Source organism: Vidua macroura, chromosome 8 (genome assembly GCF_024509145.1).
Source record: "Vidua macroura isolate BioBank_ID:100142 chromosome 8, ASM2450914v1, whole genome shotgun sequence".
NCBI classification, from domain to species: domain Eukaryota; kingdom Metazoa; phylum Chordata; class Aves; order Passeriformes; family Viduidae; genus Vidua; species Vidua macroura.
In genome coordinates this window covers 8,843,961-8,866,752 of record NC_071578.1, presented here as the reverse complement: position 1 = coordinate 8,866,752, position 22,792 = coordinate 8,843,961, and the positions used below count along the sequence as shown (strand labels likewise).

Here is a 22,792-nt window from a genome sequence, read left to right as displayed (position 1 = left end):
ATACTAAAGGAAAAGGGAGGAGGGGGAGAGAACAGAGCTAATGGTAAAGGTCTGCCAAATGTCACCTCAGTGTTATAATGGCAAGAAAATACACTTTCCTTACAGCTCTCCCCCTAAGAAATTTGTTTTGAGGGATTTGACAATTTTGCAGATAAAGTGAATGCTTGCTACACTTAACTGATCATGCTCCCTCACGGCCGGCCGGCGTTTCCTCGCTGCACTTAGTAATACCTGCGCAACCTGGCTTGGAGTAGCATTGTCATTGATTTCCAAAGTAACTGCTTTTTAGCTCTTGTGAACAGACATACCTGCGTGGGGGGGGTGGAGGGGGGGAGAGAAAGTCTTTTCCCCACTCCCTGGAAGGATGATGGTAAAGTGCTATATTGGAAAAGACAGGAGGCTTCTCTAAATTTTGATAACTGCAGCCGACAATTTAGAAATAAGACACTTCTCACAGCCAACATGACAGTGGATTTTGAGCATTCAGAAAACACCAGGCCAAAAAACTGGAGACATCTTGATCTTTTAAGACAGCTTTTCCAGTACTTTAAGTGAAGGGGGGGAACGGGGAAAGAAAAAGAGCAAGAAAAGCTGCAAGGAAAATAATACAAAGCCAGCACAATTGGCATCTAGACAGTAAAGAAAAAAAAGTTTTTGAGGTTAACAGAAGGAAAGACAAAGCTGTTATGTACCCGAGGGATGCAATTTTAGTGGGAATGGAAGATTTGAGTGGTAAAGGAGGAGCGCTTGCCTCTGGGTTCTCTCTCTTCCAGCAGTTCGGCTGCTGGCATCTCAATTTGAATTGCTGGGTGAGTAGCACTTTCTGCGTGCGCGCTTTCCGTCTTGACCATTGAACTTCTGATGTGACTTCTCTCCCTCTCCTCCTCTCTCCCTCTCCTTCCTTTTCTTCCTGTGTGGAATCAAAAAAAAAAAAAAAAATGGGGAGGGGGGGAGCGTGAGAAACCAAGCAAGCATCTCCAGCTGTGACCTTTGTTAGCTACATTGTTTTTATTTATTTATTTTATGGTAATCCTCTTTTTTAGTAGGGGGAAGCGCGACTTTTCGATGCCGCTCAATTTGACAGCAGTGGCGAGGAGCGAGCGGCAGAGCCGCTGTCGCGACACAATGGTGCAGCGGGACAGTTGTTGCACTCCTCCTCTGTGCCCTTCCCTCCGCCCGGGTTTGGGGTTTGCTTGGGGGGGTGGGAGGGGGAAAGGGATTTTTTCCTTGTGCATCCAGGGTGGGATCGGGGTGTGTTAGCAGGGCGGTGTTTCAGAGCCCGGTGTGCAGCAGGTTTCGGGGGCTGATTCCTGGCTGCTGAACAATGGTTACCAGCGAGGGAGAAGAGAAGTGTGTGCGCGTGTAGAGCTGTGTTACATCTGCAGTCAGGCAGCCACACAGTGACCATGACATCACTAGCTTTTCTTCTCTTTTTTTCCTTTGGGGCGGAGGGGGCCACTTCAAAGCTTTCTTCAGTTCAGTACGATATTTCCTAAACTCTGAAACCATGAAGGTAAAAATGTTTGGGGTTTTGGGTTTTTTTTCTTAAAGGAAGAAAAGTTGATTTGTAACAGGGCACATACGTTACAGTTAAGGGGGTTTGGAGATGGAATGGTTTAACTCTTGTTATACATGAAACGAGATTTTTTGTTTTAATTATTAAAAATAGTACATAGTACTATTTATTGGGTGCTTTTGATCCTGTGTTTGGTTGACAGTTAAATTTTCTGAGTTCTTCAGAAAGCTCAGCTGTAGTGTGAAAGGTGAAAATTTTAGGGACACTGCATAAGAATTATTTTACCCAGCGATAAAGGAATATGAAAAATAAGACTGAACACTGAAAAATATGAGGTAAAACATGTTTTAATACAGTGGTTCTGTGTTTGCTGTCAGAAGTCCATGAGACTTTCTCCTATTATTATATATTACAGAAAGTAAAGCTGCCCCTCAGCCTGTTTTGTGTATTACCCGTACTTGCACACAGAAAATAGAAACTTATTGAAGCATTCTACAATGCATCACATTTGCACTGTTGGTTTTGTGGAAGTCTTGAGTTTCTGCTGTTTCCTTTTCTAACTCTGCCAGACTTGCTTACGGAGTCACTCAATCCAGGAGGAGGATTTCTATCACTTCAATACTCTGTGGTACCTTTGCCTGATTAGCTTAGTTGATTTATTTACCTTTTCTTATATAAAACAAGGGATAAAATTCTGTAGATTTTTTCTAAAATTAATTCATCTAAAAGGACTTTTATTTATATGTTTCTTCTTTCACTGCATGTTGTTGTATATGCAGGTTTTACAAGACTGGTGGTGAGATCTCACAAATATTTTACCTTTAGAGGAATGTTTTTTTACTGGGACTTCGGGCAAAAGGCCTGACAGCACTGTGTAAATGTACCTGTTACTTTTTTTCTGAAATACTTGCAAGGTGTTTCAGTTCTCATGTGAATTTAACATAACATTTTTAAGGAAACTTTTTTGAATTTATTCAAGAAATAATTGGTCTGGATTTACTTAATAATTGCATTGCTTAATTGTGCTGCATGTAATGTTTTTAGCGTATAAAAAAAATGAAAACGGTTTTTAGAGCCTTGTTATTTGTTAAGGAATTTAATATACATTTGCTACATGTGTTCCATATCAGTGTTGAGCACAGTCTGCTGTGAATGCTGCGTTTTAAAAAGCTGTAGTGAAAACTTGTCGTCATATCTCAAGGCGTGTATGTGCATGGTAATTTTTTAATAATGCTGTTATTAGTGAAATTGCCAAGTACAAGACGGTATAGGCATACATGCTAATTTTCTTTCATTTCTTGCTGTTTTTTAACAGCCTCACATTTAAGTTCTTGCTATAGACAGAAGTCACAGATACCCTAAAAAAAATCAGGAGCTATTTCTTCTACAGTGAATATGTCTGTCTAGTGCTGAAATAAGTGGTTTATAAGCAAGAATTAAAGCTGTTTATAATGAGACATTTCAGAGAATGTTGGGCAGTAAATCAAATTGCATGACTAGGTATTCACACAAAAGCATGGAGCAAGGTCTGTCGGGGCAATTATAAGCACTATTTTGCTTATATTTGCTTTTTTCTGTGCTTCTCATCTTCTCTTAATTTTTGTGCTTGTGTTATTGCTCTGTGCCTTTCCCCTTCCTACCCTATTTGTGTTCAGAGACCTGCTTTGGTTTCACCCATCTCTTTGCTTAGTGGTTTTGCATCCAGCACACCGTACTGGTATGGATTAGCAAAAATGTATTTTTCAGTTTTAATGTAATATATACCAAGTGTTTTTGCTTTTTTGCCTTGTTAGAATGAACGAAGGCTTGCCTGCTCTGCAGAGATGGTATCTGTCTCGTAATTAAAATTAACTAAAGTATGCAGAGAAAGCACCGAGTATTTGTCACACTGGGGAAGAAATTGCCTCTCCTTTTGTAATGGAAAAAATAAATCTGGGTGCTTTATTACCTGAAACTTAAAGGGACTGAGCACTCCTCTGTCCTATTGGTATGGGAAAATCCACCTGTTGATCAAATAACCTCTAATGTTGATACTCAGTGTAAGGCTTGCCTGGATACATGCAGGCCACAGTTCTGGGCTATAGATTATGTAACTGGTGTGTGAATTCATGTGCTGAGTTGAGGCAGAGCAGGTGAGCAGAGTGCTTTCTCTTTATCAGTGAAGCCTTAAGAGAATAAGTAAGGTAAAATCCAACTGCTGTAAATGTAATTCCAGCATTGCTGAAGGATCTCAAATTATACACTTGTGTAGCAGGTGCTTGTTTGGGTCTGACCTGACATTAGCGTTAACACCACATTGTCCAAGACTACAGCACTTAACTTGTACTTAAAATGCCAAGTCTTTTTCTTAAAAAAGAAAAAAAAAGAAAAAAAAACAAGGAAAAACCCCACTCCAAATACCATAATAATAAACTTTCAGCCCACAACAGCTTTGAAAGCTGAGTGTGAGCAGAGTTAATAATGTTTTACTACTAGTGTGTTTTATCCTCCTGCATCGGAACTAACAGGCAGTAATTAGATAGCTAAACCCCAGTCCTTCCCCTTGTACACTAGAGGATTTGGCGTATGCTAATTGTCACCAGATCATTTCACATAATTGCCTTTCGGCGAAATTAAGTGGAAATTTCCTGAACATCTTAAATCCTCATTTCCCCACCCCCTCCCCTCAGTACCTTCGCACCCTGACAGGAAGGATGTGGAAAAATGTCAAGCACGGTGGCTTAGCTCTCTAATATTCAGGGGACACTTCATCTGAGCTAAGGGGGGGGAAAAAAACAAAATTATTCTTTTCATGAATGAATTGCTGGACACTTAGAGCCAGGAAGCTGATTTTGTTGTTTTGTCTGAGAGACTGCTAATAGACCACGAGGTTTTATTGAAAGCCAGCAGTTCTTGCAGGAGCAGGTAGGCACTCACTGGCCTGGGAAGTGGTCGGGGTGGGGGGGGGAAGGGGAAGAAACAGAAGGCTGCAAAAGTGTGTTTGTGTGTGTGTACCCATTTTATTTATTTTTTTTAAATTTATATATTAAGCGTAGGGCAGTGGGGGTTGTTGAAGGATTTTTGGGGTTATTTTTTAAGGCTCTGCCTGGGGAGGGTATTGTCCCAGCACATGGTTGTCAGTGCTCCTGTCATCATTTGTGTGAAAGAAGAAAATGAGCTTTTTTTTAGCAGGGTGAGTCGTGATTATCAATGGAGGCCTTGTCTTCTGCTACAATGGGCAGTTAGCTTAGGGCAGGACCTTAGGCAGGAATCAGCTACATTAAACTGAGAAAGGGCTCAGGCCACTGTATCAGCCATAAAGGAGCAAGGGGAAGTAGTTTTCAGGAATGCTTAGTCAGGTGTGAAAGCATCCTTAAAAAATAAATTGTGACTTCACTAGCAAAACAGGGCCGGGTAAAATTAAATCTTTGATATTTTTCAGGAAATGCTTCATCACTTGTATTGAATTTTTATGCTTGGGAAGGGGACGAGTACCAAGTTACATATAGCTGGTGGGTATGGTTGGTTTTAGCTTCTCAGTTAACCTAAATGGTATGCAGTTTCCTTGGTGTAGTTTGGGGTGCCACCCAGCCACCGAGCAGCACAGAAAGCACACCCAGGCTGGCTACTGATGTGGGTGATCCCCAGACCTGCAGTGGTGCTTACAGATGCTCTGCTTTGGGTGGTGTTGACTCTCCTGGAAGTGGAAAAATATTTAAATATTTGCAGCAATATTTTGGGGATTTGCCTTTACTTGCAACTTAATTTCCTGATTTGTGTAGGGCATCAGGTTGGTGAGGGGGTGAGTGTTGTGTAAGGATGTCATTCCTAGGCAGAATCAGGGAGAGATCAAACTTTAGGAAATAAAAAACCTTTTATGAGCATCTTTGGAACTGCAGAGCAGTTCAGGACCATCTGTTAGCATTTCACTGGCCACAGTCAGCATAACTGCAATAGCATCATCTGGAAAATAGAGAGAAACCTATTTTTTAATGTGAACTGGTATTGAATGGTGCCTTGCTAAGCCCAGTGAGCAATTCCAGGAGGGCCTGCTAATTCAAGACCACTGCCGACCTGCATCCACCCCGGAGGAGGGGAAAAGGCTGACAAACCCTCTTCTGTGCTGCTTTTGTTTTATTGTATTGTATTGGCTCATAAAAGCACTTTCAGGGCCCATCTTTCTTCAGCAGAAAAGAAGAGCAGTGGGGAAGAGGAGGACATGGCAAAAAGACAGGCGGAGCTCTAGCTCCATTTGTTTTCAGTGTCTCTTGATTAATAGGTTTTAAGGAGGATGGAGAGCTCTCATTCCTCTGATAGTGCAGGAAGGGGCCAGGGCTCTGGGGGTCTGGGTGCGAGCACCTGCTCAGTCCCTCCCGCTCGTGGGTGGCTGAGGGGTGCCCGGTGGGCTGCAGCACCTCCCTGCTTCACAGGGCTGGAAGGACATTTCAAAGGCCACCCAGGTCAGGGAAAGGGGAGCAGCTGCATGGGCTATGCTGGCAGCTACTGGAGTTTCAGGCTGAGCTGGTGCAGGAGCATCCCCCTGCCCTTGGGATGCACTGGAAAGGAGTCAGAGGCCGAAGGCTTTGGCCGCTGCGATACTGCCATGGCATGATGGCTTGTTTTCAGCCTGGGTGGCTTTTTGTGCAGACCTGCCTTTACTAACCCCATGTTTTCCTGGTGAGGGCATCCTCTGGTGTCTCTGGCATGGTTTTTTCTGACTTGGAGTTGATATGCTTCCGTGTTTTTTTTTAACCAAAGCCAAACAAGCCATGAATTTGCAAGCAGAATTTGCAGTAGTAAACTCTTCCTGTTTAGAGGTTGGTTTCTCTTTGTGTGCTCAACAATACAATGTTTCATCTTGTGCAAGTCCTATGTTGCTTTCAGAGACTTAGGAACTATTGATTTATACAGCATGTATTAACTTCTTCAATAAATGGGGAGTATTCATCAGTGGGGTGTATTAAATTGGGCTGTATACGCATAGAAGCATCTTTCATCCTGTTAATGAAATGTCCTTACCATACAACAAAGACTAATACACAGCAATTTATACACACAATCCCCTGCAGTTTAAATCTGAAGTTCAGATAGGTTTTTTTGTTCCCTAAAGGCACCTATCAGAACTTAGTCTAAATGGATCTCAGTATTCCTTTCAAACATTTATCAGTCCAAAATTTGTTGTGGTTTTGGTGTGAGAATCTTTTTCGTTCTAGAGCTCCATTATTGTTTAAACTGATCTGTGTTTAAGCACTCTCAGAAGCATTTCAAATTCACATAGAGATGTTTAGTAGTAGAACCCCTATGGGGACAATTTCTTCTGGTTGCTTCAGGCAGGAGTTATCAAGAAAAGCAAACTTCTCTTGTCTTTTTGCAGTTCTTTACCATGCCCTCTAACCTAGCGTATGAGACCTCAGCTTTTGGTGGAGAGGGGTGATTTATCAGCAGAGGGCTTGGTACTTCTTAGGTGCTGGGATTTTTCTTTATAAATCTCCACTTGTTCCTGTCCTGTTACCACATGTCCTGATGCTAATCTGTGTGTACCAGTGCAGCTCCCCTTCCCATGCCTGACAGAGCCATAAATGGAGCTCTTCAACTTGCAAGAGAAACGCCTGCATCTCACAATGGCTCTTAGCTTAAAAGTGCCCTTGATAAAGTGCTCACAAATGTATAGTGGAAAATATTGCCTTTTGCAGGGGGATGTCTAAAGTCATCTAATGGGTGTCTCCTATTGATGGCTTCTGTGGTTTACCTTTCATGGCCAGTGGATGGGGTTAGGACCACACTTGTTACTCAGGCAGAGCTCCCATTGACTTCAAAAGAAGATGCATCTGCAGGATTAATCCTGCTCTTTCCCAGATAGTCCTTTATTTTTCTTTTCCAATGAAACTTAGTTAAATTCAGGAACAGTACTTTTAAAGAGTAGCTTGTTTAGCATATTACAGATGTTTAGCTTGGCTTGCAAATAGTGTGTGCTGTTCTGAGGGGAGTTATGGTCCCTTTCCCCAGTGTGTGCTAAACAGTGCAAAACAGAATGGAAACCTGTCCCTGGGTAGTGGTACAGATGCAGACTGACTCGCTGGGAAGTGGATCACACTCCTCTGTCCCAGAGTGCATATTTTTGAGTGTGTATATGACAGTTTCTCCCTTTCTCCTGGTACATTCTCCTCCCACCTCTGGCCCAGCATCATCGGAGTGTCAAAAGAGTATCCTACCCTTGCACCTTTATATGAGTGCTCCATTTGAGTGTGTGGTAGCAACCTAAACAAAAATTACTTACCAGGGGAAAAAATTGCAGACTTAAGGTTCAAGCTCTTAGTTGTTGATTTTTATTTGTTTTTCCTTTTTATTTGTCTCTGAAACATGTTAAGTGCAATACATCATAATTTAGCAGTTGTTCTGTTTTGTGGAGATATTGCGGGCGGTCTTGGTATATCAAAGCAAGGAGTGGTGGTGTCCCACAGTTTACATGTAACCCCCTATGGTACATCTGGCTTTGGTGATGGAGCCATGTCAGTCCAGCTTTCCTCTCACATGTTGTTTCTTGTTTGTCGGCTTAAGTCTGACCCTCTAATGTTATTCTACATATTTTTTTAACTAACCAGCTCCAGTTTCTGTGAAAATAAGCTCTTTCTGGAAGACAGCACTTAATGTCTGTCAGGGTCTGGGTGAGGCGTACAATGTTGTGAAGATAGAGTTGGGAGAGCACAAAGCTACAGCATGTATTTACTTCTTCAGTAAATGGGGCCACACTGTGGGTCACCTAACAGCAGGAGTTCACACAATTCTTGGCCAGAAAAAATAGCTCTTATTGGAAATGATCATTTTTGTGAACCTCATCAACTGGTCATTTGGCTTGTAATGTCATGTGTTGTTGAGTAGATGCCTGCTACTTTGTGTGGTGTGAAATATAATTTGTTAGGTGAAACCCCTACCAAAGCTTTCAGTTACTTTTGGACTGCTTAGGTTGGTTCACTTGAAAGAGAACAGATTTGGGTTAGAGAATCTCCTTTGACTTTTTGAACTTGGAGAGCCAAATCCTCATATCTCCTCCTGATGTGAAACCATTATGGATGCGTGTGGCCAAAAGTTGTCCTTGGCTGTTCAGCTGGCAGATCTGACCCAACTCAGCCAACACATCGTGCTGTTAATCACAGCACTGGCTGTCGTGACCACGTTCTTTCCTGCGTGGTGGCCACTTGACAGGGGAGATCCCCTGTGCCAAATGCTTGGTGGTGGAGAGGAATCATCCCATGTAAGGGTGGCAGAAAGAGATGAACATGGTGAAGAACACAGGAGAAGTTGTGGGAAGCACAAGTACAGCTCTTGGCTGGCTTCTTTTGGATGCACAGTTTTTTCTGCAATTATCAAAGCAGTGAGCCCAAATAGCCACTTATGGCAAGGGCTGGGGGAGCCAAGGGGCTTCATTTGGCCAAAGCATGATGGAGAGATTTCTTGTTTATTCAGGGAAGACAGATGTTTCTTTTCCTCCTTGCTCCCAGTTTGTCATCCCTCTTGCTTGCCCACAGTCTAGAAGCTCGTTCCCAAAGAATAACTGAATTATTTTTGAAATGCTTTTAAGGGAAGCTCAGAGCATTGGAAGCTAGATCAGATAGTAGCAATAGCTTGTCTAAGGTGGCACAGTGAGGGTGTGTGCATGTGTTTGGGGGTGCTGGGGAGTGAGCAGTGGGCTTGGAGCCATCCTGGAGTAGGAGGGTGAGCAGGAGAGTGCTGGCAGACCCTGAACAGCAGCGGCGCTATCGCGGCCACCATGGTATCACTACTTTATTTTAATGTGATTCCTTTTACTTGATGTTAATGCAAGTTGTTCCTTACTTAAAGTAATAAAAGGAAATGAAGACACATTCTAAAATGAAACCTGACTCTAATCCATTCATCATCTAATACCAGCCTCTTTATCTTTGCTGGTACCTAATCTGGTTAAATGTCCCTGTTGTAGGATTTTAGTGAAAATCCTCTATGGGGAATAGGGTTTTTTGCAATTGGATTACTCGCAGTAAATGGTCCAGCAGTTCAGCTGGTTTCAGCTTAATTTTTTCTTTGTGATCTTGTAAGGGTAAGTTACAGTTCAGCCTGCCTTTTTCTTTCATTCATTCACCCCTTTTTAAATTTTTTTTTAATTGTTGTTGAGAAAAATATTTTTTTCCCCCAGAGCTAGGAGTGTGATGGGGAAAACCTCATGATATCTACGTGATTATTCCCCCTACAAGAGTGTTAATTTCAATGGCTTTATCTGGGGGGTTTTGCCATTATTTATATAGCTGAATATTTTAGTAGCCTAATTAATCAGTATCCAGTTTCCATTTATTAGTGCTCTCTGATGAATTGATAATTAATCAGTTCTTCTAAAATATATATATAAAATATGCAGGTGATCGCTTGTCAGCTTAATGCTTGCTGATGAAGGGAATACTCCAGCACTACAAAGGCTTTTTATCTGGAGTATTTGCAATGAGCAGTAAAATGCAGAACTGAGACTGAGGATAGGAAAGGGAGAGGAAAAGACCTACAGGTCAGTGAGCATTTGGGTCTCTTGCTAATTAAATGGGGGACTCTCTCAGCCCCTCACTGAGGAGTCTGCCTGCATCTTGGAGGTGAAGCACAAGATTATAAAATAGAAAGGAAAAATTTTAAAGAATTGCTGTTGCTCCGTACAGGAGCATGACAGGTCAAAAAGATTAAAGAACCTCAACAGCAGAGAAAGTGTGTGAGGAGGTTTTAAGCAAGAGGGTGGGAAAACTGCAAGGGTGATGCCAAGAAGGAATGTGGAAAAGTCTGAGGATCACATTGAAATCCTGGCTACTCAGATTTTTGTATGTCGTACCTCATGCTGTAGTGGGGGGATGCCCAGCACTGCTCTAACAGTGTCAACCTTTTTCTCTTGACAGTCTAACAAAGTGCCAGTTGTGCAGCACCCACACCATGTACACCCTCTTACGCCGCTTATCACATACAGCAATGAGCACTTCACACCAGGAAACCCTCCTCCACACTTACCAGCTGACGTAGATCCCAAAACAGGTAGGTGGGAAGTATTTTGGGGTTTCTTTTGAGAGGGAGTGGGTGGATCTTCCCTTTTTGTGCATTAGGGGAGACGAGTGCAGGAGAATGGATTTCCCATGCTGGAGCACCAAAGGGGGCATGTAAAATGTCAAACCCAGATAAAATACTTTATTTTTAAGCCAATCAGACTTCAGAAGGAAACCTACTGGGTGAATTTTCATAGAGCTTCTGCAGGGTGACACCAGAGTTGCATGTGTGGGGTCGCTTGCAGGTGTGTTTCTTTGCAAGCATGATACCCCACCTGGTAGTTCAATCTACCAGTGCTTGGTTTGCATGCACGACCCAGAGAATTAAACATGTACATTCTGTGATCTGCACTTACAAAATTGCAGCTGGAATTTTAAAGGTGGTGGGTCATGACCGGTTTCAAAATGAATCTCTTTTAATTCCCCAAATCCCATTGTTTCTGTGTCAGGAGTTCAGCCATTTTTCTTCTATAATGTTGAATTTTCATCCACTGTACCTACTTAGCTCCAGCTTTACACTTGCAACTCTTTTCCCCAATGTAAGTCTACCCAACTCTAAGTTCAGACTGAAGGGCACTCTGCTTGAATATAGAGCACCATGTAAAATCCTGACTAGATTTATTGGTGTTACAGAGAAGAATTTACATGTTATTCTAACTTTTTAAGAGTCCCTTTTTAACCTGAGCTCCCAAAGAAGTCAAACAGTGTCAATCTTCTTTCTACAGGCTGTGCTGAGTTCCTAGTGACAATGGTTTTTGGTTTTGTTAATCCAAACCCCATTTAGTTAATTGGGAAGTTCATCAGAAACAGAATTCATGTCAAAGGAATCACTCTGTGTCAGCCCTAACTTATGCAGATAATTTATCTAAACTCCAGCCCTTGAATGAGACTGTGCATTAGCTGGTTGTCACTCGATATGCTTCAACTGGGGCCCCCTTTTAATTGTGCTTAATGCTGACTTCACATGGCTTGAAAGGAATCCATCTCACCATCCCTGGTTATTGCAAGTGAATGGCATAGTCAACCTCTCATTTAAATAATGGTAGTACAGGGAATAGCTTTTAAATGGTTATCGTAAAACATATGATTAACGTCTGTAGACTGTTTACTTTTCTTCTGTGAACATTCTTTCAAGTGTGCAAATAGCTCACTGGATGGTTAAAGCCCAGTTAATCTGTTTGGGTTTTGTAATGGAGAAAAAGCAATGTCTGCATGAAAATGTCACACAAGGAGATTTAATTTAGAGATTAAAAGCTTCCCAAGTGACTTAAAAAAATAATTTTTAGCCCTGAATACAGTACCCCTTCATTTTAATGCTCTCTGTTTTAATTTTGCTTCTGCTGTGTAATTGTGCTCTGGCTTGTTAATTGAAAGACCCAGCTTTGTAACCCTTACTCCTCTGAGTAATTCCTATTTGCTCTTAAGGTAAAAAGCGTTAATATTTAAGGTTTGTGTCTGGAGCTGGTTTCTACTTTCTGAGTAGGAACTGTACCTCATCCAGAGAGGATGGCTGGGCTCTCTGTCCTCCCCTGCACACCTTCAGCATCTGCGCCTGGTTTTACCAACCATTTCCAGGGGCCCTCGCCTCCATTCCTGATTTCAGAAAAGCTTTCCTAGGTTTGCTTAAAAGCAAACATTATTTGCAATTTTAATGACTTTTAAACTTGTTCTGGAGATTACTTTGGAATAATGCCATGTTATTGACATGGGTAGGGCCTGTGGTCTTTTGGCTGACTTTGAAACTAAAATAACCATGAAGTTGTTGCAGGATCCATCTTTGTGTTGAACGTTTAAGAGAATATCTAGTACAGTATCTGTATCACAGATACAGATACAGTATCACAGAAAAATTATATCTGAGACTGCTGAATTCTAAATAACAAAAATAGTTATCTCTGACTGGAGAGGTGACTGAGGGAGTGAATAACATCATTTTTTCTTGTTTAAAAAAATGAGAATGTGAAAAAGCCTTTGAAAACCCTAAGAGAAGGCACAAATACTGTAATAAAAGTAAATTGACAGAAATTTAGAAGCATATGCGTTTTTTTTTTTCTTTAGATTTTATTTATTTCCACCTTTCAGTACTGATGCTGCTTTGTGTTCCTCTTCTATAGGAATTCCAAGGCCTCCACATCCTCCAGATATATCTCCTTATTATCCATTATCACCAGGCACTGTAGGACAAATCCCCCATCCGCTAGGATGGTTAGTACCACAGTAAGGAGTTCCATTTTTTTAATTTCTTTTTTTCTTTTTCTGATGTATAAAACTTATGTAAAAATATATATGTTTTGTGTGTGTGTGCATTGGGATGAGTTTGTTTGCCAGCTGCCACTTCACCGAGTGTTATGCATTTACCCACCTCATGAAGGTTAATTAAAATATATGCCAGGTCATGTGATTGTAAACAAACCTGAGCAGTTAGACACAGCTTTGTATGTCATCCCAACCAGCTGACAGCTCATGAAGCATGAATTTTTAAACCCTTCTGCAGAAATGTCCTTTCTTGTTATTGCCCTTACACTGCACTACATGAGTTTTTCTCAGATTTGGTTTTCTAGGGGCTCAGGGTGGTTCTCACAGACCCTTTTTTTTTCACTAGGCTATCCTCACTACAAATTTGCAATTTTAAATTTCATTTGCCTTGTCTGTTGAAAACCCTTTTGTTTTTCTTATGAAACAGTAGAGCTTTACATCAGCCAGTGAGCAGCATTCCTAGTTGAGATGTGGCTGGGAAGTTGGCAATTGGCATCTGAGGAATGGAATTTTAAACAAGAAAAAGGAATTAGTTTACTTAAAACTGGCTTTAAAAAAACCAATGGAAAGTTAGTTTGGGGTTTTGTTTTATTTTCAACTTCTCAGATCCCAGTTGCAGAGCCTTGCTGGCTATGAGGCTCCCAGCAGTAACTGAGTCCTTATTTTCTTTTTTTTTCTTATGTTGCCATCTCTCAATAGATTTATAATACACTTAAGCACTGCCTAAACCTTTTGTGTAGTATATTTGATTTAAATGCTTATAAAATCCATTTGTATTGCTGGATACAACAGTTCTCTGCATTATGTTACTCTGTTTTTCTCACATAACAGGTCTCCTCTGTTTTGGGCTGATCATATTTTTTATAGAAATTAATTGCCCGAAGTTCAAACTAGTTTGCCTCTGCTTGAGGTTGTTTGGCCAGCTGTGCTGAAATACCTCTCCACAAGTTCCTCCATGAGGAACTGGAGTTGACAGCCCACAGGAGAGCAGGGCAGGGCAGGAGATCACTGCATATCTCCAGGTCTCGGGCAAGGAGAGGTGGTGGCATCAGAGGCCTTGGAGGCCTTTCTCAAGCAGAAATGTGTTGATGCAGGAGAGGTGGAGCTTCTGGCCATTTTGCAGGCTGCCCTTCCTTGTGGGTGGTCATGCAGCTATTTTGGGTAGAGGTTCTCCCACCCCGAGGGTGAAGCATGTCCATCGCCTCTCTGCTAAATGTTGCTTATCCAGAAGAGCACATCATAAACAGAAGAAAAATCCAAAGCATTGCTCTCTGAAATCTGAAATTTCTTCTTGTTTGTGGTGATTTACCTTTTCCAAAGGACACTCTGAACAATTGTAGTGCATGGAGCTCCTTAGCTCAAGTTTGCACAGCAACAGCCTCAACATTTGAAACAAATACACTCAGCTAGTGCCAAAAGTCAGTGACATGAAAGACATGAGAGCGCAGGGAAGAAACTCTTCACTGACCTGTACCCCATTGCTCATGTGGGTGTATGTATTGTGCAGACACAGGTTTGGCCTCCTGGACCTCCTGCCATGGCTGCCAAAGCACGTGAATGATGCCACATGTGGCCAGTTTCACCAGGCAGGTGCTAATGGCCACCTCTGTCTCTGGACAACTCTGTCATCCCTGCTGCTTCAGAACAAGTCAACACCATGGTGTGCTTGCCTACCCATAGCTCTTACAGCTTCTCCCAGTGATTTTTGTTGAGGGGTGACACGCCCTTCACATTGGCTTTTGCTCTAGGAGAGTAGCATGGCCAATTTCAGAGAAGTAACCCAAGTTTTTAATTTCCCCTCTCCTTGCCACTTGCACTTCACCATCAACTTCCCAACCCATCTACCCTCCACCGGCCTGCATGTTTCTGGCATAGTACCCACCCCAAAAGCATCCTGCCCAATCAGATTCTATATTTGAAGGACAGATGAAATGAGCTAGCCAGCACAGACAAACCTCCATCAGAAAAAGTTGTGTGTCTTTCATGAGGATGCTGTTTTGCATGTTGCTGTATTTTTTAATTATTGTAATGAGGTGTGATTGTCTATTGGTTACCCACAATACTTCTTGGGGACTCTCCCCCGGTAACTCTTGTCAACACTTGTTAATCTGACAAAAGGCTACAAATTAAGCTCTGTTAATTTAATGTTTTCTCACCGAGATCTAAATACCGAAAGAGGCCCAAAGCGCAACTGAAGTCCTTTGATTCACTGTACTTTATTTTGGTATAAATTTACATTCATTATTGTTTTCCTTTGGATGTGTAGCCCTCAATTAGTGTGATGGCTCCATTAAAGCAAGCGAGACTTCGCCTTTAATTATTACAACAAAACACCTAGTTTCAGCTTGGGGAGAGGGTCTCTATTGACATAAGCAGAGGTTATAAAATTTAATTAGCCATTCCTATCAGATTTATGGCATTCAAATTGTTCTGTGTTTCTTTCCTTTGATCCTTGCTGTACAATCCCCAAGATTTTTGTTCTGATCAAATGAGAATAAAGCTTACTGTGCAGAGAGAAGTTTTTTGTTGTTCTTTTCTTTTTTTTTTTTTAAGCCCTTTTTTCCTTTCTCTCATTCTCTCTCTCCCTTCTTTTTTACCAGGCAAGGTCAGCCAGTGTACCCAATCACGACAGGGGGTTTCCGCCACCCTTACCCAACAGCTCTGACCGTCAATGCTTCCATGTCAAGGTGAGTTCAAATACTGAGGTCCTAAATCAAGAGCAAATGTAGCTCCTCCTCCCACTCTCTGTAGAAGAGCATTTCATCTAGGCAGCAGATTTCTGAAAGCTCTTCAGTTAAACATCCATCCTTAGCTTTTTTGGTGGGGTGGAGGAGAGGGCGAGGGCTACCTTCCCATGTGAAGAGAAGGTGGTGTCCTAATGCTGTCTTTGGGCCTCAAGAATTTGTCATAGAGGGAGAGGTAGAGGAGTGCGAAGCCACCTTTAAAAGCCAAACTAAATGAAAGAGCTGGGAGAATGTAATGTTGAAAAAGCCAGAAGTTGTGATAGCCTTTGCCTTCTCGGTGGCCATCAGCCAGAGCAGCACTGTGTGCGCAGGAGGGAAGGCTCAGGAGGGAGGACTGCTCTTCAGCAGAGTTGGGAGGAAGGTTATTGTGCTGTGTTTTCCCCTCCCAAAGCTCCAAACACTAATAGTCAACATAAAAGGGCCCGCCTGACCCTCAAAAGCTTTAGAAGTATATATTTCTCCCCCTCCCTACCTCCAATTAATTCCATCTAATTTTCCAGGGGCTGCTAGTTTTATTTACAAACTGGTTGGCAGCACTATGTTTAAGTAATCAGTAATTGCTCCTAATGATAGTTTTATTTTCTGTTCATCTGATTTTCAGCCTGGTTAATTAAATCGGTGGAAGTTTAGACTTTCCTGATGGGCTGAAACAGCTAATCCATTTTGATGATGGCACATAATTAAATTAGCATGCATTACATAGCAAGGTTCCACATCTCTTCCCTGCTCTGTCCCTTCCTCTCCATCTCTGCAGTTTAATATGTGAGCATTGGTGCATAGATGATCTAAGGAGGAAAAGACTGGTGAGGACTGGGGGGAAGCACACATCATTGAGAAGTGGAAATCTGTACCTAGGGCTCGTGAATGAATGGGTGGGAAAACAGTGTGGTGTATGCTTTAGATAAGTAAGCAAAAAACTAAAAATTTAAATTAAAATGCTGGTCCAGCAAATAGACAACTGGCAAATCAACTTTAAAAAAAAAAAGTGTAGGTCCAGAACAGAAAAAAATACTAGGCTGGGGAGAGAGCTGCAAATTTAAGCAATGGTTCCCTCCCCCTATTTAATCTTTTTTAATATCTATAAAAGACTTGCAGGCATGGTGTGAGGCAAAGTAGAGCTTGATTTAGTTTAATTATTATTAGAGAGGCTAGTCACTTGAGGGAGGGGGGAGATGTGGAAGCAGGGGGGGCTATATTCCCAAGATAGACTTTATGAAAGGTATCTAGTTAAAAAGAGTACACAGCAAATTAAATACATTATTGTGGTAATGGGACGACAGAAGTAGAGGTCTATTATACTTATGGCAGTTATAGGAAATGTAGGCTCCTTGCCCTGTTCTAGCACATCCTTTGATATTCATTCCATTCAGCAGCAGGGCCAGGACTTCTCAGAATTAAGTGATGGGTCATTATACTTTAAACACCATGGAGAAGCCTAGATTGGCAATTAAACAGCACTTGCTGACACTCGCTTGTGCCACCCTGTGACCCCCTTTAGATTGAGTTGTTGGAGCTCGGGGCCCTCAGCCTGCTAAATTGGTAGCAGGCACTTCTCCTGACGAGGGCTGGCTCTGAAATCTGCCGGCTTCAAAGGGAGCAAGATCATGTATAAACCATAATGTGGGTGCACCGTGGCTCAAAAAATAAGGCAGGAATAGATGAAATGTTACAAGTGCAAGGGGAAAATGAGAGAATAATGACAAATCTAATGCAACTCAAAGCAGAATTGTTGCACAGAAAAATGCATCCCACTGCTTGTGCATAAAATCAAGGCAGGCAGATGACATCCAGTTAACAGAAACATGTCAACAGTGAAGTAAAGTGAGAGTGAGTAAGAGAGAAGCCCCTGAGACAGCCAGGAACAAAAAATTAGTTGTCCTTAACAAGTTAAGACTCATCATTATATTCTGGCTTGGAGCCATAAAAGGAGACAGTGGTGTATAATGAGCTGCTTAGAATTTTTAGGGTGTTTATTGCAATTCATGGAATACTTGTCTAGAGAAAAAAAAATCTGGTGAATGTCTTAGGCGAAGGTGAGGGGTGTGCATATACACAGGGAGCCTTTCTTTTTGTCTCTGACAGAAGCCCGTACGTGTGCATGTGCTCAGGCACATGTGCTGGGGGATGAATTGATTTAAGGTGTTTACCCTTTGTTTCAGCCCAGAAACTTCTCTGGTTTCCCATAGATGGGAGCACCCTGGGCAAGCTGTGCTCTCACACATCATTTTGTGTGTGTTGTCCCCTGTCAGCCTGGGCTCAGCAGGGGGACAGCCCTTGTCCAGGTGTCCGGTGTGGTCAGGAGATTCCCTTGCTGGCCTCCAGACATGCTGGCCCTGGGCAACTGCCCTGCAGGGCCCTGCTGCAAGCCCTGCTGCAAACCTTGCCTTTGCTCTGCTGGCTGTGCCCCAGCAGTGAAGTCAGCACAGACCTCAGACCTCACCCCTCCATCCACAGTTTTTCAGAGCCTTCCTTCAAAAGTAATTCCCATCTTTACCTGCATTATGGTGTGGATCTTTGGAACCTATAGTGCTTCCCAACCTTTAGTTCCCTAAGCTTAGAAATTGCTGTTTTTTAGTTAAAGTATGCTTATGAATAGTTTATAAAAGGTTAATGGGTGACTAAAGTGATTTTTCATAAATGGTTTAGACTGTTGAGGTAGTGTCTTCAGGTTGTTTTAACCATTTACTACTCTTAGTTGTTGCTTGTAGCCTTGCCACACTCACGTTGTATGCTTGTATTATGCCTGTAAGATCTCCTGATCCTTCATTACCCCTCTGTAATATGCCTGTAAGGTAAAATGAGACAGGGCTAACTGAGTGATGGGCAAACAGTAGACCTACTATGAAAAAACAACTGCTGTGAGAGGAAATCAGGAAATAATTTAGCAGAATTACACCAGACAAACACTGCACAGCAGTTAAGTGGTGGCAGTGGAAAATACCTTCTGTAATTGAAATTTCAGGGGAAATTCACTTTTGCTGAATGTAATTACTGAAGTTGGAGTGTAGCCAGGAAGTTAAAAATTAACACCCTTCCCCTGCTCATATTGCCATGTGAGTGGCTGTCTACATGGAAATGAGCAGGCACTCAGACTTTGGGCTGAACCCTCATCCCACCAATGGAAGTCCGTGGGATTGTGAGAGCAACTTTGGGTTCTGGAGCATGTTTTTATAGCCCTAAACATGGGAATGGGTGTGTAAGTCCAATAGGCAGCCTTGTGAATTGGACAGATTCAGTATGGTCATCGGTAATGAATACAGCACTTTCTCATGGAAACTGAAACCCTGAAAATAACCACTGAGCTGCAGCTGCCTGTTGAAGGCTGCTTTCTCTGGAGTTTAAAGCCCAGTGAGTAAAATATCCCAGCTGAGGTCAGTGGAGGCTTTGCCATCCTTCAGGCTTTCACACAATGTGTGTATGTTGTGCTCTGTACTTAGATTTTCTCCCTGCTGGTACATGCCCACTGCACTTCACGCTGAGCCCTCATGTCAGACCAGCAGAGCTCTTCCTGCCTGCTCTCTGAAGGAAGGCTTTTCACCTCCATCTTCATCCTTCACTGTCCCCTTGTCTCTGGTCTAGCCAGCCCCAGCAGTATAGTCCTCTCTGAAACACTGGGTCTTGCCTAGGGCAGTCACTTGACAGGATGTGCCTCAGCCTTTTATCACTGTGCTTAGACTGCATTCAGCTAGGTCAGTTTTTTTGCCACCAGTTTTATTTTTGATCATGTTTGTTAGTTATTTAAAAAAAAAATCCAACTCACACTGCCAGTTTTTATTTTCTTTGTACCATGTCTGAAGGTCCCAGGCGCTCTGTGAACAAATTTTAGGTATGTCCAATCAAAATACATACACATGGAAGCAGAGAAAGAACAGAAAAAAATAATACAAAGACCCAGTTTGTGTCTTGCTGATGGTGAGCAGTTCTGTGGCAGAACTTGGACAAGGATGCCAGTCTCCTTTGCAGCCTCAACATTGTCTTCTGTTCTGACCTACCATGAACCAAAGTATATCCTCAAATGTGTGCTTCTCTCCCAGCTACTTTTGTCAGAGAGTGGGAAGGCACTTGGACAATCCACTTGGCGATTTGTGTCCGTGAGTCTTTAGCAGAAGTAGGAATGACCATTTTGCTGCCCATTCTCCTCTTCCCTTGCCATCCCACCTTCCTGCCTCCCTTCTCTCCGTGCCTTTGTTCGTGAAGAACTGCAATTCTCTACAACTTGAACAATTTCACATTCTCCCTGTCAGTCCTTGCTCTTCCCACCACTGCCTTCAAAGACAAAATAGTTCTGTCTAATCACCCTGAGTACTACCAGCTGATAGACAAAAGATCCTCAGAGCTTGTAGTGGACAGTGCTCTTGTTCATGAAAGTACTTCTGTGTCATCTTGTGAATGTAGAGAATGTCTAGGCAGTCACAGGGGTGGGATTGTTAAGCTTGGTATTGGAATTTATAAGAGGGGAGAGAAAAAGATAGCCCCACTATATCTCTGATGCTTATACACTGTGATATCCATAGTATATCACTCCCTTTTAAATCCTGTTGGATAGAAAAAATCATTGTATGTTGATGATAGAAGAAATAATTATTTATCCCATTGAGTGTTCCATAATCTTGGGTTATTTTACTTGGATCAGATTGTTCAAAATCTGGGATGAGAGTGGGGATTTGCAGTGAGAAAAGCCCTTGCCAGATCACTTTACTTCTGGTGTTCTGAGGAAAGTTACTTCTGAAACATAATTTTAGGCTAGAACCCATTCCCTGGAAACCTGTTGACTTCAGTGGGGGAAGGCAGTCAGTCATGCTGTGCTTTCCTTATTCACTGCAAAACCTTTCTGAGACTGTTGAGAAACAATGATATAAGTCAATCCTGCTTTTGAGAAGTTTGTTCATTTCTGTTAAAATGCAAAAAGTCTGAATGATTGTGCTATGTTTGTGCTGTGATCCCGACCAAGCAATTGGACTCATGCAGAAGGATTGCATATCCCTCTGAATCCACTTGCAGGACTGGGATCTGTCCATGTATATGACCATAAACCATAAAGCTGACAACATTTTTTTCTCTTTAGAAAGGCTAGACTGTTAAAGCCTTTCTAGGTTACTTTAATGGATCAAAAATTCCACAATCTTCCAACTTCTGTTAAAGCAATGTGGCTCAGAGATTTATTAGACACAAATAAATATTTTCTTTTGCTCCATCAACAAAATGTAGCTAATGAGGCGTCTATAAGTATTATCAAAAATGCATCTAGAATGTGTTTGCATTAATATTTTATTTGGCTGTCAATATAGAATAAAAGATGTCATCCTAAATTCACAACATGATTCAAAACTACAAAAATTGATTCCTTGGCTGCCACACATAATTTCTTAGCAAAGAAATGGACTGGTGGATTTTGTTTCAGGTATCTGAAATTCCACCTTCACACAAGTTCATCCAGTTGAATTCGCCTTTTGTTAATGTTAAAAATCATGATGTCTCGTGTCAGTAATGATAATGAAGGGGAAGATTGGCTTTAATGACATTAGAAGAGTCATTATGTTTAATTTATTGCTAATTAATGCTGCCAGCTTTCATATGCTTTGTCTAGCTGTCATGTGCTTGTTATATGCCTTTTTTTTTTTTTTTTTTTTAAATGTGTGTACACATCCCTCCCCATTCATTCATTTTTATTCTGACAATTTACACAGCTTTCTCTCCTCTAGGTTTCCTCCACACATGGTCCCGCCACACCATAGTTTACATACAACTGGAATTCCTCATCCGGCCATAGTCACACCAACAGTCAAACAGGAATCTTCCCAGAGCGACGTCGGCTCACTCCACAGCTCGTAAGTTGTTGCTTCCCCTGTCTTCTCTTTGGGATACTCAAAGCATCCCCTGTGCATGTGTGGCTTGTAAAAAGGCTTGGGTTTGTGATGTTTTTCCTGTAATTTTTTTTTTTCTTTTTTGTTATAATTGATTTGAACATGTTTTAGCTGCCAAAGTATGTCCAAATGATGGTAGCAGTCTTTGAGTCATTCTATGACATAGGCAAGTAGTTACTAATTTCACCTGTTTCAATGAGGAAGTGGAATTTTCTTGAGCTTCAAGTTTCCTGACCAGTTTCTCTATTACTCAGTGCCTAGTTTGAAGCCTTGAGATAACAAATGCACCTCATGAGACAAAAAATGAAAAATGGCTTCTTCAAAGCTGCAGAGAGCTGGTATCGAGTTTAGACAAGAGCCCATTGATAAAGGGGTGTAATTATTTACTATCATGCTCAAGCTCTCCTTGTGGAGAGCTCCGTTTTTCTGGAGCCCATGTCCTTCCAAGGTTCTTGTAGGGGCTCAGAGGGTACTTGGTGATGTTGCATAAACATGTGGTGAGTTTTCTTGTAATGCTTTTAAGACTGTTCCCATACAGCAGCCAGAGTGAAGGCTCTAGAGAACCTTCTGGTCCTCTTCCTAGAGATTGCTGAAGATTAATGCTAGAGAGATTGAGGGGATTAATTTAATAAACTCACAAGGGGTTCTCACTGTGAGGTCTCTGTCTGTTGTATCTTTACTCTTCAGAAAACATCAGGACTCCAAAAAAGAAGAAGAGAAAAAGAAGCCACACATAAAGAAACCTCTTAATGCATTTATGTTGTATATGAAGGAAATGAGAGCAAAAGTTGTAGCAGAATGCACATTGAAAGAGAGCGCAGCCATCAACCAAATCCTCGGTCGAAGGGTAGGTAACAAGGGACAAGCACAAGCAGGGCCTGAAACTCAGTAGGATTCACACCTTCTGAATCCCTGTGGTTTTCTGCCATTGTAAAAATGGTAAGGAAATTGCTAAACCAAAGGCCTTGGTTTGTTTTCTAATTTTCTTGCTGGTGGGGTCATTCATGGGGAAGAGGAAGAGTTAATTAATAGCAGTTTTATTTCAGTATCATTTGCATGACTGGTTGATAAAAAAATCTTAGATTTTTACTTTGGCCCAAGATAGGCAGAAAAGTAAATGGGAAATGAAAAACCTTTGAGTACAGTACCAGTATCAGCACCTGTAAGAGCTAGAAGAGGCGAGGAAGTGCCAGTGGGGGAGACACCTCCAAAGCTGTAACTGAGTTCTGGCTCAGGACAAGTGGTTCAGCTTCTGGACCATCTCCCCTGCTGTCTGTTTTTGTTTAGATTTCTTAAATCTCCTCCGTCAACAGGAGACAAAGGGGTTGACTGCACGTAAATGATTAGTTGTGGTTCAGTTGATTTAATTGCAGTTATAATCTAGAG

The 22,792-nt window shown here is 41.9% G+C and overlaps 1 protein-coding gene across 8 annotated transcripts in view; it reads left to right on the top strand.

Moving 5' to 3' along the window:
- TCF7L2 (transcription factor 7 like 2) overlaps positions 1 to 22,792 on the top strand; it is a 173,230-nt gene that overhangs the window by 135,581 nt on the left and 14,857 nt on the right. For 4 of the 8 annotated variants that reach the window (XM_053983890.1, XM_053983889.1, XM_053983894.1 and 1 more), the window contains exons 5-9: positions 10,402 to 10,534; positions 12,657 to 12,759; positions 15,399 to 15,485; positions 21,245 to 21,370; positions 22,094 to 22,253. In XM_053983890.1, coding sequence (XP_053839865.1) covers positions 10,402 to 10,534; positions 12,657 to 12,759; positions 15,399 to 15,485; positions 21,245 to 21,370; positions 22,094 to 22,253 — 609 coding nt within the window. Of the gene's footprint in view, positions 1 to 10,401; positions 10,535 to 12,656; positions 12,760 to 15,398; positions 15,486 to 19,576; positions 19,634 to 21,229; positions 21,371 to 22,093; positions 22,254 to 22,792 lie in introns of all 8 variants that reach the window. The other 4 variants (XM_053983887.1, XM_053983891.1, XM_053983888.1 and 1 more) reach the window with 2 other exon arrangements.